This window comes from Astatotilapia calliptera, chromosome 7 (genome assembly GCF_900246225.1).
Source record: "Astatotilapia calliptera chromosome 7, fAstCal1.2, whole genome shotgun sequence".
In the NCBI taxonomy this organism is placed as follows: domain Eukaryota; kingdom Metazoa; phylum Chordata; class Actinopteri; order Cichliformes; family Cichlidae; genus Astatotilapia; species Astatotilapia calliptera.
This window is the reverse complement of record NC_039308.1, coordinates 8,164,641-8,180,453: the sequence shown is the minus strand read 5'-3', so window position 1 is coordinate 8,180,453 and position 15,813 is coordinate 8,164,641. Positions and strand designations below refer to the sequence as shown.

Sequence of the window (15,813 nt, the reverse complement as noted above, 5' to 3'; positions counted from 1 at the left end):
AAAATTTTGTTAACACTGGGATGACGGAAACTCAAGAGTTTTCTATTGCAGGAAAAGCATTAACTTAAACTCTTATCATGGTAATAGAAGCTGAACTGAATCTGCTCATTTCCAGGTTTTCTTCAACAAACTGACTCTTGTTCACTCTTTCAATGATATTGTGGCCCGGGGCATTGGTGGAGGCAGAGTGGTTCAAGGTTAGGTGTGTTCACGGGGATGTTCACTGTAGTATCCTACAGTGCCATTGCTTATTAAATTTAAGGGCAAAATGCATAGAGTGAAAGCTGCAGTTGGTTCGCACTTATTGCATTTCCTGATTCCGGGAACTGGCCCGGGTTTAATAACCTGTTGGGCCATTATGTGACAATGCGACCATGACAGTGTAGTGTCTGCACTGTCCTGGTCCTAGGTCATTTGACCCAGTGTTTTAAGTTTTCTTGTGTTTTGATTTTGTATTGTTATTTATGTTTAGCTCCACTTTATTACTCTTGAGTTTATTCTGTAGTGTCTACGTGGTTTTGTTTAGCTTTTTGATTATAGATTGCCTCTTTTGTCTTTGCCCTTTATGTCTCTCTCTGTGTGTCAGTCTTTGTATATTTTGTCTGAGTTCTTGTGTCTGGTTTCCCTTCCCTTCTCATGTTTCATTCTATCGTCCCCCTGCTTGTGATGTTTATCAATGTTTCCCCAGTCTGTCATGTTTCTCTCGTCTCCTCTCACACTCCCTCGTGCTCTTTCGTGTTCCTTTGCTTCCTCTCGTCTGCCTCTCCTTCACTCCCGTGTCATGTTCCTCAGTTTCCTGTTTTGTCATGCAGGCCTTATGTCAAGAGATTTTTGTTTTTATATAATTTGATCAGCTTCATGAAATGTGTTTTTCTGTTTTTTAAGCAATCTACATGTCTATGTGACTTTTCACCTAATAACTTTGTGATGAACTTATTCAGCTACTAAAACCACTTCCCGTTTTTAGAGAACAGATGTAGAAAAGGGAAATAACCCGAAGCTATAATCTTAAGTGTGCATGTGCTGATTCTGTTGATTCTGAGTGACGTTATTTTTACACACACACACACACACACACACACACACACACACACACACACACACACACACACACACACACACACACACACACACACACACACACACACACACACACACACACACAAGACCTATAAATAAAGAATGCAGGCAGTGGCCAGCCGCAGATCTCAGAAGTGACTGCCCACGCGTGTAAAGACGAGTGCAGTCTTTGTGTTTTCTAACTCAGGTGTTTTAGCTGAAGAATTACAGGGTGATTTAAAGAAATCCCCTGTCACCTTACATTTACATGTTTGGTGTGTCTAGTTTTACTTGCCCTGTGGTGTCATGTTAATTCTTGTCAGCTGTGTCCCCCGTGTGTTCTCACTTTTCTCATTAGCCTTCTGTGTATTTACAGTGGCTTGCAAAAGTATTCGGCCCCGTTGAACTTTTCCACATTTTGTCACATTACAGCCACAAACGCGAATAAATTTTAATGGAATTCCACATGAAAGACCAACACAAAGTGGTGTACATGTGAGAAGTGGAACGAAAATCATACATGATTCCAAACATTTTTTACACATAAATAACTGCAAAGTGGGGTGTGCGTAATTATTCAGCCCCTGTGGTCTGAGTCCAGTCAGTTGCCCATAGACATTGCCTGATGAGTACTAATGACTAAATAGAGTGCACCTGTGTGTAATCTAATGTCAGTACAAATACAGCTGCTCTGTGACGGCCTCAGAGGTTGTCTAAGAGAATATTGGGAGCAACAACACCATGAAGTCCAAAGAACACACCAGACAGGTCAGGGATAAAGTTATTGAGAAATTTAAAGCCGCCTTAGGCTACAAAAAGATTTCCCAAGCCTTGAACATCCCACTGAGCACTGTTCAAGCGATCACTCAGAAACGGAAGAAGTATGGCACAACTGTAAACTTACCAAGACAAGGCCGTCCACTTAAACTTACAGGCCGAACAAGGAGAGCGCATCAGAAATGCAGCCAAGAGGCCCATGGTGACTTTGGACGAGCTGCAGAGATCTACAGCTCAGGTGGGGGAATCACCTGAACAACTATTAGTCGTGCACTGCACAAAGTTGGCCTTTATGGAAGAGTGGCAAGAAGAAAGCCATTGTTAACAGAAAACCATAAGAAGTCCCATTTGTCCCAAACTAACACTGCACATCACTCTGAACACACCATCCCCACTGTCAAATATGGTGTGGCAGCATCATGCTCTGGGGGTGCTTCTCTTCAGCAGGGGCAGGGAAGCTGGTCAGAGTTGATGGGAAGATGGATGGAGCCAAATACAGGGCAATCTTGAAAGAAAACCTCTTGGAGTCTGCAAAAGACTTGAGACTGGGGTGGAGGTTCACCTTCCAGCAGGACAACGACCCTAAACATAAAGCCAGGGCAACAATGGAATGGTTTAAAACAAAACACATCCATGTGTTAGAACGGCCCAGTCAAAGTCCAGATCTAAATCCAATCGAGAATCTGTGGCAAGATCTGAAAACTGCTGTTCACAAACGCTGTCCATCTAATCTGACTGAGCTGGAGCTGTTTAGCAAAGAAGAATGGGCAAAGATTTCAGTCTCTAGATGTGCAAAGCTGGTACAGACATACCCTAAAAGACTGGCAGCTGTAACTGCAGCAAAAGGTGGTTCTACAAAGTATTGACTAAGGGGGCTGAATAATTACACACATCCCACTTTTCAGTTATTTATTTGTAAAAAATGTTTGGAATCATGTATGATTTTCGTTCCACTTCTCACGTGTACACCACTTTGTGTTGGTCTTTCACGTGGAATTCCAATAAAACTGATTCATGTTTGTGGCTGCAATGTGACAAAATGTGGAAAAGTTCAAGGGGGCCGAATACTTTTGCAAGCCACAAATGCAGAGTTGTCCGAAACCAACTCCGGGGAAGAGTAGGATGATTCACCCCACGGAAGATTTCCACTAGAGCAGGCTTGTGACGACACCCTACACCTGAGCTTTTGACCAAGGGATTGAAATTGATGGTAACTTTGTGCGCCCTGAAGCCATGTAGACACATGTTTTGTATTAAATAATTTATCGAGTAAGTCGTGACACTCGCATATGGGTAATGACAAAACTTGGGGGCGAATAATGGCAGGATTTTATTGGCCAGGCATCCAGGTGAATTTGTGCCGGTGGTGTGCATCCTGCCTGGAGCGTCAGATAGTTAAAAATCCCGCCATTCCAAAACCCCCTTTGCTCTCGTTACTATTGATGGAGGTCATGTTCAAGTGCACTTGCATGGACCTCATTGGGCCATTTCACTGGAGTGCATGCGGCTTTGTATTAGTTCTGATGGATTATGCAACACGATGTCCTGAGGCCGTGCAGTTGCTCTTTCAGGTAATCTCCTGAGTTGGTATCCCGAAAGAGATCTTGACTGAACAGGGCACACAGGGCACATGTCTTGCACACTAAAGGAGCTGTAGGAATTACTGGGCATTAAATCTGTTTGGACCAGTGCCTACCACCTTCAGACTGACAGGTTGGTGGAGCGGCTGAATAAAATTTTAAAGTTGGACTTGATTAAGGAAAACTGGGAGGAAGGTCCAAGCCCAGCGAAAAATGAGAAATTCAATACGTCCTGGACCTGAGAGCAAAGCTACACAATCTGGGGAGGTTATGATGGGAGAATTTGCTCCATGTCTAGGAATTTCAGCAGCGCCTGTACAACCTAAGGGCTAACGTTTTCACCAGGAGATAAAGTGCTTGTGTTACTCTCATCTTCTAGCTTGAAATTACTCACCAATTGGCTACATGAAGGGTCCTTCCTTCATGTCACACAGCGACATGGAAAATATGTTTCACTCCTTTTTGCAGCGGCCTTCTTGATGTCAGATCTGTAGCATGATGTCTTGATAGCTCAAAATGCACTAAAATATTTTTAGACAATGTTCCCTAATCACTTTGACCATTCACCATAATTGCCTTCCAGCAACTGCCTACACTTCCCACAAAAACATAAATCAAGTTGAAGGAATACTTGGGAGAGAAGAACCAGAGGCACAGGTACAAGGGGACATAGAAATAGAAGTACTTCCACAGAGATCTTAAAATAGCAGACGCAGGCAGGCTTTTGATTTCAATAGACCTGTTATTAGAACATTTTGGGGGGGAAAGAACCTTTGATTGTATTAAAAAGTGTTTTTACCTTTTTGTTAGGGCTAAAGGTGTCCAAAATATCCTTGGTTGAATAATCTATAACAAAACCTCTAATTGGAACTGGACGAGATAGCGATTCCCCATTTACTGCAAAAATCAAGCCATCTTCACATAGAAGAAAGACAGACACACGCACACGCACACACACACACACACACACACACACACACACACACACACACACACACACACACACAAATTGTTAAGCATGTATACATGTAAAGCAGGAAGAGAGTTGTTGAGTAATAAAATAAATAAAAAGAACTCTTAAAATGAATGCATCTTGGATATTAGTTCCGAGTACGCATAAAGCTTGTAAACACCGGATCTACATATTTTTGCTAGAGGATGTCATTGTGACCTAACACAACAAAGGATGAACATTGATTAACATTAAAAAAAAAAAATAATATTGAGGACACCACTTAGACTGAAAAGTAAAAAAAAAACTGCAGAAGGTATGCACAAAAATATATTTTACAATAGCTTATTGCAGTAAGCAGCAAGAAAACAAGCTTAAGAGGAAACAATACGACTACTGACTTCTACTGAGTATTCAGTAAACTTACCCCCAGTAGGGCTGTAGGAGATAGCAAACACTTCCCCTCCAAATTCATCTTTTTTAATTTCCTTGACAAACTCTCCAGTTTCTGCTATAAAGCACTGGATGCGTCCATTCTCTCTATCTGCCACACAAATTTCCTTTTTATCAGGAAGTAACACCAGGCTGTGGGGAATATGAAAAGGTATTCGCCTTCTCCTGTCTGATGAGCCTATAGTCCAAAAAATAAGACAAGGTTAAAATAATGTAAATTGTGTCTGGAGACACTATGGTAGCAGTAATCTCTAAAACTTCTGGATCTATTTATGTTAGTTTCATAAATCAAGAAACAGCAATGTTTGCAAATACAGCTTTGCATTTGAAATTGATACATGTATACTCCACAGCTAACACAAGTATAACTAATTAAAATCTCCACAAAAACTTGTGTGGCAGAATAATAAAGAAATTATATTTTATGAGATGTCACCTTAGTGTCTAATACTTCTTACTACTTGTATGGTTTAAGCATTGTAGCAAATAGGCTAATATCCAAGCTTTGCAGAGTGTGTGTGTGTGTGTGTGTGTGTGTGTGGCTGGTGAGATACCTGCACCCCACTCAGACAGGTATTTGCCATCAGCAGAGAACTTAATTATCCTGGCATTACAGTAACCATCAGAGACAAAGATGTTCCCACTTTCAGTGTCAACTGCCACATCAGTGGGCTGGCAGAAATGGTTGTTGTCACTCCCTGGTATAAAGGCCTCTCCTAATGCCATCAAGGTTTTGTCTTTGCCATCACTGCTAACTTTTAACACCTGATGAGTATACAAAGTGAAGCATCTTAAACTTTCCCTTTTGCATTTGTGGTCATTTAAACTAAGTTAATTGATACAACATCCGCTTTAAATACGTAATCCTCAAACCTTATTCTTATAGGTAATATACAATTTCAAAATGTCTCCATCTTTTAATTTATTGGCAAATATGAAGTGCAATCTATACACACTCATTGAGAATGCACCTTACAAAAACAGCAGCTTACCTGATGAAGAGCCACATCAGTCACCCAGTAATTATTCTCTTTGTCTGCTGTTATTCCATGAGGCAAAAAAAACCTGCAACATCAGAGAAATGCTTCATTATAAGACAATTATGACTGTGTTTGAGATGCCTGGTTGTCGGCACTCTAATTCACACACAAAAAAACAATAACAAAAAAACACAAAAGCTCTGTATCACTTACATGTTTCTGCCAGAAGCCTTCAAGATACTGCCCTTGGATGGATCCACAACTAAAATGGCAGACTGCTGAATTGGTCCTAGGGACCTCTGCTGGTATCTTGCCTGATTGTTAAAAGAGCTGGAAAACAAAAAACAAACAAAGAAAAAAAAACATGAATGTCTTTTTGCATTTTTATAAAAACAATGTGTGGTGATTTTTCTAGACGTCAAATGCAACAAAAAGTATTTTTGTTTAATAAGTAAATTGTCATCCACATCACATTATACAAAAAAGTGATTAGAGCTGACTTCTATTATGCACTTTTTTTGTGTTATCTCATACTTATCCTTTCATCCTACAATCTACTGGTAAAAATCACTTTTTCAGCTTCCTTTCCTCCTATTCTTCATTTCTTAGACATGACTGGTAACTGGCATCCTATTAGACTAAAAAAGGTTGCGGTCTGAGGAGACACTAAATGCTTTTCTTAACTATAATAGTAATTTTTTGAACCATCAAGACTAAAACTTATTTGGATTTTTTTGTTATACAATTAATAAAAATTTAATCGCTAATACGAGATCTGTGTTCTTTGCCAGTAAGGTGAAGGCATTACATTAGACTGAGAGTACACAACAATACTGAGAGGGTTTTTTTGGTGTTCTTTTGGTTGAAAAAGCTGTTTAAGAGAAGAATGGTTATAACTTAAGTAAAATAAACTTACTCTGCTCCCCAGTGGTGGTCACCTCTGTGAAAAATGACCAAGTTAGAATCTGAGTCAAGAGCAAGTCCTGACACCTGTCCTAGCTGAAGTGAACTCTGTGGCCAAGCTGAAACTTGCTCAAAATGGTAGTCTATAACAAACACACACACACACACACACACACACACACACACACACACACACACACACACACACACACACACACACACACGTTAAGGTATGCTCAACACAGTGTCAAAAGGTGGTACCTGGTATCTGATGATAATAAATAAATGTACACAGTGTGGTAAAGTGCACATACAATATATCAATAACAAAACTAGTGCACTGTATTTGCAGACTGGATACAAATCAGTGATTATTCTGGGCTATGACACTCAAGAATTAAATTGGGATTTATGTTTCAACCGTCAATGATAATTAAGAGCTTTGTGTAATCATAGAAAGAAAAGCGCACATGTTTGCATTACCAAATTAGCTGCATCAGATTCCCAGTATCTAGTTGGTATGACTTGTTTCATTCATGCTTCAGAATCATTTTCAGTTGCAGTTATTTATGATTCAGTGGTACTACCCTAGTAGTACCACTGAATTATGAATTATGTTACACATGACATTATGTTTTTTCATATTGTGAAATGTGATGCTAAACAAACTGAGGTAGACTAACTGTTATTTGCTGTACTGTGATGGCTTTAAAGTAAATAACACTGTTGAATTGCACAGAGGCCATCCAGTAAAATATTAGCATAAGCAGTAAATCAGCCAACAATTTGTAAAACATCAGCTGACATCTGGTTGAATTCAGGTGTGTAAATCTACAAAGAGCAGCAGGTCAGCTGATCACAGCCTGTACACTAAGAAAATCCACTGGAGCTCTCAATAAAAATTATTCTGAGTTGTGATTTTTTTTCCCCCATAATGAGCCATTACAACTGATTTCAGGATTCCCCCACCTAAATCCTACTTTAACCCCTGACTGTACTTGTTTTCGTGTTTAATGGCAAAGTCACCCTCTACAACAGCGGTCCCCAACCTTTTTTGCGCCATGGACCAGTTTATGCCCGACAATATTTTCACGGACCGGCCTTTAAGGTGTCGCGGATAAATACAACAAAATAAAACTAGTACCGATACCGAAAAAAAGAAGATTTATTCATAACACACGTGAAAAGACCCAGGAAAACCGAGTTAACGAAGAAAAAAAAAACCAGATAACAAAATAATGCTAAAAACCAATAAAAACACTGAAAACCATACATTTCACACCCGAGTCTTACTCTTGCGGCCCGGTACCAAATGACTCACGGACCGGTACCAGTCTGTGGCCCGGGGGTTGGCGACCGCTGCTCTACAATGTAGGCAACAGAAAAAAGATACATGCATATTTACATACTTCAAATTTATGTAAGTGACTGTGCATTGGGCTTGTAATGCTTTTTTCAAGGTGTAAGAAACGTACACTTGCCTGAATGCAGACTGCACTGGAACTAGTGCCTACACTACAACATCATTACATTGTTATTACATTGTTATCCTTAGCTTAAATTCAATTCAAATTTTTTAATTCAATTTTATTTATATAGCTACAAATCACAACAATAGTTGCCTCAAGGTGCTTTATATAGTAAGGTAAAGACCCTACAATAATACAAAAAGCTTCATATTCTTATAGTATTTGTGTGTGTGAGAGTGTGTGTGTGTGGAGAGAGCGAGAGAGCAAGACAAAGAGAGAGAGAGTGCAAAGTGTTAGAACTTACCCTGATCCACAGTTTCTAGTTTATTTGTATCCAGCACAACTGCGTAGTCACGATCATCTTTATGAGAGAAAAAAACCAAAATATGGTAACTAAATATGGTAGTTATACAATTCATTTTAAAAAGACAATGGGCCACAGATGGAAAGAATTGCGAAAAATGACTAAAAATCTTAAATTAGCATAGATTTTATTCTACAAAAAACAACAAATGCTAAGTTAACAATTTGGATTAGAGATGGTTAGCATGAACAATATTTGATGTCGCTGTACCTGTGGATTGTCCCAGATGCATCACAGAATTCATATGGCTTGGACTGACATTAATGGGTACATTTGCCTCAGGGGGAATATGTTGGAACAGCTCTTCAGAACCCATCTCCATGCAGTTCATGTAAGGGATAGCATGTCTGCTTTCCATGTAATACATTATATAGAAGTTGCACATTTCATCATCAGAAGTACCGCTGTATTAAAAAAAGATAGATACCTGGTATTGATTTCTCGCCTAGTTAGTATATGCAAATAATGTTTGTGTAAATAGTTTTATGTTGTAAGTGTAACATTAAGACCTTGTCTACAAACTTCTCAACATAGAGTACTATATTTCAGCAGCTATCCCTCTATAAATTAGCAATAATCACTGACAATTGAGGACTAGCATATTTATTTTAAATGACTAACTGTCACAGTTGGACACAATTTATTAATATCAACTACCAGCACAAGAAATACAAGATCCTTATCGGGGTCACAGGCCGGCACGAGCCTATCCCAGCTAACATTGCGCAAAAGGCAGGACAGTACAGGGCACTTAGAACTAGCCTTTTTTAATCATCTTACAATTTGTAAATGTCAGATGAAATCAAAACTAAAATGTGAAAGAAATAAGATGGTTGCATCTTAAGAGCTTTAGTCCATGTTAAGAAATTAGCATTACTGGGCCTTCATTCATTTCAATAAGGCAAGTGCAATTACTGGGCAATCGTGGCTCAAGAGTTGGGAGTTCGCCTTGTAATCGGAAGGCTGCCGGTTCGAGCCCCGGCTCGGACAGTCTCGGTCGTTGTGTCCTTGGGCAAGACACTTCACCCATTGCCTACTGGTGGTGGTCAGAGGGCCCGGTGGCGCCAGTGTCCGGCAGCCTCGCCTCTGTCAGTGCGCCCCAGGGTGGCTGTTGGCTACAATGTAGCTTGCCATCACCAGTGTGTGAATGTGTGTGTGTGGATGACTGGTTATGTAAAGCGCTTTGGGGTCCTTAGGGACTAGTAAAGCGCTATATAAATACAGGTCATTTACCATTTTACCATATACTAGCTGGCCTTACGGGCCAGGCACATACAAAAAACCCACATTCTAGATACATTCTTATGTGGAAAGGCAGGGCAGACTTTGGTACGAGACATTTTTTTAAATTAAGATCAATACAATTTTAGCACAGTGCTTTTTTAAATCTTAATGCTTGGAAGCTTAATGCTTGGTTTCTTTATGCCTTCAGTGCATACCATATTGAGGAAAAACAGTAAATGGATATAAGTCTAATACTTTTTCACTAAGGTTACATTAGGTTGAAGAACTCACCCAATGTAAGTTTTTGAGGTTTTACCCTCACCAGTGAACACACATCTGGCAGCAAGGGTATCACCATATTTCACAGTCACCTGCTTGTTAGCAGGATAGAAAGCCTAAAGAGAAAAAAATCAGTCAGTGGTGAGCAAAGAGAAAACTAAACTGTACTTGAAAAGAAACAGACAACGTGGGCAAGAAAGAGAGAAAGCATTAAAGAGAAAGAAAGAGAAGACCTGCTTTTACATTAGGTTTCTTGCAGTTTTTGTACCTAGGACAATTTTTTAGTTCTTTGTTAAGGTATTTAAAATTGCTGTATACATTATTCAGGCCTAAAAAGGCACCTACTTACAGTGCCTAGACGCTAGAGTTGTGTCTTGACGTAACAGATTAATCTCTTCATCAAATCAAATCAAATCAAATCACTTTTATTGTCACATCACATGTGCAGGCACACTGGCACAGCACATGCGAGTGAAATTCTTGTGTGCGAGCCCCACAAGCAACAGAGATGTGCAAACACAACAACACAAACGAGCAAAATACAAGAATGGCCAACCTGAAACTAATAAATATATGTACAATATATAATAGTGTATGCATTTCTGGATGTGTATACTAAATATTTTCCTACGTGTGTGTGTGTGTGTGTGTGTGTGTGTGTATAAAGATTTTTACAAATTAAATAGTAAAAAAAAAAATAATAAAATAATAATAATAATAATAATAATAATAATAATAATAATAAAATATATAAAATATACAGAGTTGAATATGTGCAAAACAAGTGGCATTTATATACAGTGTGGAGTGCATAATGTTGAAGTTCCAGTAGTGAAGCTGAGGTGTCTATGACGTGTTCAGCAGTCTGATGGCCTGATGGAAAAAGCTGTCTCTCAGTCTGCTGGTACGGGACCGGATGCTGCAGAACCTCCTTCCTGATGGAAGCAGTCTGAACAGTTTATGGCTGGGGTGACTGGAGTCCTTGATGATCCTCCCCGCTTTCCTCAGGCACCGCTTCCTGTAGATGTCTTGGAGGGAGGGAAGCTCACCTCCAATTATCCGTTCAGAGCACCGCACTACTCGCTGGAGAGCTTTGCAGTTGTAGGCGGTGCTGTTGCCATACCAGGTGGTGATGCATCCAGTGAGGATGCTCTCAATGGCACAGTGATAGAAGGTCCTGAGGATGCGGGGGCTCATAGCTTCTGTTAATGAGTGAACATTTTGTCCTTAATCTTAATGTGTTAGAAGCAGGAAAAATGGCTGAGCTTAAGGATTTGAAAGATTTTGACTAGGGCCAAACTGTGATGCGCACATGATTGGATCAGAGCAGCTCCAAAACTGCAGTTCTTGTGGTGTATTCTGCAGTGGTCAGTATCTATCAGAAGTGGTCCAAGGAAAGATAACTGGTGGACCTGTCATGGTCCGGGTGAGTACGGGGTTTTTCCACTCCGCTGGGCTCCACCTTCAGGCAGAGACTCCAATCAGCTTCCACACCTGGTTCCAATCAAGTCACCAGCATATAAGACCAGCATTCACAACAGACCTCTGCTAGATCTTCTGCTAACTCACGTTAGTGCTAGGCCGCCAAGCCCTTGTGAGAGCCCTTAACTACTGCTTTTCTCCTCACCGTGTTTTCTTTGTCATAGGACCCACCTGGCAGTCGCACTTCCCAAGCTAAACTACTCACATCTCCGCCTGGACGCTGGTTCTGTCATCTGGTTGCTTCCTTTCCATCATCGGACTACACCTGCCTGCCTCCCTGCCAAGTCCCTCACTCCAAGTATATTCTGGATCCTCTCTGGACACTCCTCACCCGGAACCCCTTGGACACCCCCTCATCACATGACACTTTAACCTGCAACGCGTAAGCCCTAACCACCATAGTCTACTCCTTCAGCTGTGATTCACTAGACTGCCACTGACTACTTGTCTCCTCTCATTATAGTGACTGCGTACCTCCATCCAAGCCGGTGCCCCTTTTTCCATTCCCAGGATCCATCGGTGAAATCTAGCACCTAGTCATAGCACTCAGAGTTTCATGTTCATAGTTTGGCCCCTCAGTTCATAGCATTCATAGTTTCCTGCTTTGTAAGTTCACTAGGCACTGTAAATAAAGCACTGTGTTCACGCCTGTTTTGCCTCCCTCTGTGTCTGCATTTGAGTCCACACCCACAGCCTGGCCCTCTCGGCCCCAACAGGACCAGCAACAAGGTCATGGGCAGCCAAATGTGTCACTCCATGTACATCACTGATGCACATAGGGAGCAAAGACTGGCCTGTGTGAATTGATCCAACAGATGAGCGAATGTGGCTGAAACTGCCAAAAAAAGTGTGGTTCTGATAGAAATGTATCAGAATACACAGTGCAGACCAGTCAGGGTTCCCATGCTGAACCCTGTGCACCTCTAAAGCACAAACAATGGGCATTGTAAAGCATAAGAACTATAACACAGAGCAATGGAAAAAAGGTGGCCTAGTCTGGTGAATCATGTTTTCTTTTACAGTACATTATGTGGATGGCTTGATTTTCCGGTAATAGACATTCACACCAATGCTCTGTGGGAGATCTTTTTGTAGGGATCTAGCAATGCTCATACTGTTCCTTCTTGTACAAAGGAACACATACCAGTTATAATTGGGTAAGGAACTTGTACTCCCCAGCTCTCCTAAAGTAATTGCCTTTCTCCTTCATGCTCTTGAGAATAAGCTGAGAAACACAGCAAACCTTTGCAAATGGCACATATGAACGGGCCATCCTAGAGGAACTGGACTATCTATCCAACATTTTTTAAAGTCTAAGTATCACCTGGATATAAAGTATATATACAGTCAGGAAAGATGAGGATGGAAAAAATGTCAGGGCCCTCAACCTGGAAAACCATTGCCGTTTTGGGGCTTGTCTCATTTTTGACCCTCTTTTGTGTACCTGTTGTTCTTTTCACCAACATCAAGCAGCTGAAATTGATTAACAACCTTTCTAATATTTAACTGCCCGGATCAGTATCCCAGAAGTTTAATTGACTTGATACTATACTTTAAAAGTGTTCCTTCAATTTATTTAATGTATTTGATCCCCAAGCCAACCATGATTTAGAAACATATTTTTGAGCAGTATATAAAGAAATGAGAGTTTGCTCAAGCACAGTACTGTGTGGTTCCCAAAAATGGGCCTTTGATTTGATGACCTACCTGTGGTAGCTGAGGGGATTGTCTCCCAATCAGGGTCCACTTCCCATCTCGGATTCTGTAGCCACTGACCACTTTACCTGTGAAAAACAGACTAATTCATACTAACACTTATACTGATAAAAAAAAATGATCTGAAAAAGTTAGAAAATTATTTGTTTTTCTCACCAAGGCGGTGTGTGTGGGTCCTGAAGGCAAATGGGTAGATTGGATATGAAGTATAATCGCATGCGACATCTGCATCTGTAACTAACACAGGAAAGCAAAGCAAGTTAGGACAGGCATCACTTTTCTTCTGACTTATCCATTCATGCATTCTATCAAGCATTTGTGAACAGACTGAAACAGCTGGCTTTACTTTTAAATATTTATTCAATTTGTCTTGATGCATGCTCAATCATCCAGATAAGTAAATTCCAAAAGGTTGATTCTGTTCATCTGGACATAGTATATTCAAAGGGAGAAACGTTTCGTCACTCATGCAAGTGACCTCTTTAGTTTCAGCTGACTGCAGGTTTCCCCAACCTTATAAACAGTATATTGCACAATAACTGAAACCAGCCCACTAAACAAACACTGGGCTGTGAGGTCAGTTCCTTGATCATTAATATGGAAATTCTCATGACCATTGATCAACAACCATTGATCATAGACGATAGATCAATGGCCATGAGTACCATTCACAGAGAGTTATAGAATAGCTGCAATCACAGAAGAAAATGTGCAATGTACTGTTTATAAGGTTGGGAAAACCTGCAGTCAGCTGAGGCTGAAGAAGTCACTTGGATGAGTGATGAAACATTTCTCGAAACGCTACGTCCAGATGAACAAAATCAACCTATTCAATTTGTTACTTACAAATAAAGACGCTATCCAAGTTAGTTTTGTTATATGACAAAGTACATAAACCCGTAAATGAGACTTTGTCACACACAAACACACGATTTACTGCAGGTTGGACTGTGCTATGTTAAAAGACTTATAGCATACCTCTTTGTCCTGGAAGGATAACTGTGTCCACAGACATGAGCAAATATATGCCAGCAATGAATGGCTGCCTTTTTAGAAGTCCAACAGAAGGACAAAAACAAAAAAGTTTATTTTCAGGTTATCAATGTTTATATTCTTTGATGTTCTCAACCAGAAAGCAGTCTTGAAGAAACAACTGTTAAAACATCTTCTAATTTATTTTGTTTCATTATTAACTGAAAAGTTGATATATTTAACTCATTACTTACGGCCTAGAAGTCATTCTTAAAGTAAGTCCTGAGCAATCTCTATGGTGATCTGCAACAGGCAAATAAGAGGGGACTATGATATTTATACAGTTACGCTGCGATTAACATAAATGATCAGAGCCTAACCAATGTAGATTTTGGAGAAGATACTGATGTTTGGTGTTTTAAAAATCTGATCTTCTAATGTATCAGACAATTTCTTTTTCTTTCCAACACAAAACATAAACAAACACTCATTATGTGAAGTCCTTTATTTACTCATTCATGCGCTGCACTACTCTGCTCATATCAGCTGGTGTGTTTTTGGCATTTCAAACACAGGTGCTGCAACTGGCAAATTGCAGTGCACCATCTGGTGGACAAATATGCAAAATCAACACTTTTGTTTACTTTATAAATTTTTATTTATTGGTTGTTATAAATGTTGATAGAGAGGGATCAATAAATAGCCAATATTAATAATATCAATGGCCCAATATTATTAATATCAATAATTAAAAATAGTGGCCCATTGAAGTCAATGAACAAGTGACACAGAACAGCAGTTTCCTTGGCTTGCTTGGTTAGCTCAAATTGATCAGCCCAGGCTAGAAGGCCAGAGGCTAATAGTGTTCAAGAAAGTTGACAAATTTTTACCAAATTTAGGTGGTACCCAAGTTAGATACAACTTGTGTGACATAGAGAAGATGGACTGTAGTGCGTGAAAGTTTGTAATAACTCCTTTAGCAAGTTAGCAAGGAAAGCCTTCATAAAGAAGAGAAGGTGTCAAATCCAGTTTAATAAAACTGGCAAGTGGAAGCTCAGCTAAAACTTTAAGAATAGCATCTCTGAGAAATCACTTGGTTGAGCAAATGTGCACCGTTTAACCAACAGTTTTGCCTTGTCTCTTGTAGATATAAAAACTTTATAAACTATATATTTTAATACTTTTTTAAAATCTGTTTTTCTAAGTTCTTAACAGCTGATTTTTTTCCCAAAAGATATGTGGTCCTCTCATGACAAATTTTATACAATCTGATGCATTTACTGTAAATTAAAGAAAGTATGAAATGTTTAAGCTCAGTCCTAAACATGTTGAGGAGAAATGTTAATCCATGGGGAACATTTTTATGCAAAATAATATTTTTATTTTTGATCATTTATGTACAATTTGCCAGTAATGAAGTGTTATGTGTAGTGAAGTGTTTCCTTGCTTCTTTTGCTAAAGGAATGGTTCTAAAACAAATCCTGCACCTACTGTCATTGTCCACTAATGATAAATCATTTTGGGTAATATAGTAGATATTTATTTAACTATACAAGTAGGAAAATTTTATAGTTCTTCAGATAGGAAGGCGTGCAGAAAGGCA

General features: G+C 39.7%; 1 protein-coding gene across 1 annotated transcript in view; it reads right to left on the bottom strand.

The window, feature by feature from the left end:
* The window catches only part of pam (peptidylglycine alpha-amidating monooxygenase), a 34,125-nt gene that overhangs the window by 9,931 nt on the left and 8,381 nt on the right, over window positions 1-15,813 (bottom strand). The window contains exons 5-17 of the mRNA XM_026172831.1: window positions 14,465-14,513; window positions 14,217-14,284; window positions 13,395-13,475; window positions 13,230-13,306; window positions 10,053-10,156; window positions 8,748-8,941; window positions 8,478-8,534; window positions 6,718-6,847; window positions 6,015-6,131; window positions 5,814-5,886; window positions 5,376-5,586; window positions 4,796-4,999; window positions 4,216-4,331 (exon numbers count right to left, since the gene is read on the bottom strand). Of these exons, the coding sequence (XP_026028616.1) occupies window positions 4,216-4,331; window positions 4,796-4,999; window positions 5,376-5,586; window positions 5,814-5,886; window positions 6,015-6,131; window positions 6,718-6,847; window positions 8,478-8,534; window positions 8,748-8,941; window positions 10,053-10,156; window positions 13,230-13,306; window positions 13,395-13,475; window positions 14,217-14,284; window positions 14,465-14,513 (1,481 nt within the window). The remainder of the gene's footprint in view (window positions 1-4,215; window positions 4,332-4,795; window positions 5,000-5,375; window positions 5,587-5,813; window positions 5,887-6,014; window positions 6,132-6,717; window positions 6,848-8,477; window positions 8,535-8,747; window positions 8,942-10,052; window positions 10,157-13,229; window positions 13,307-13,394; window positions 13,476-14,216; window positions 14,285-14,464; window positions 14,514-15,813) is intronic.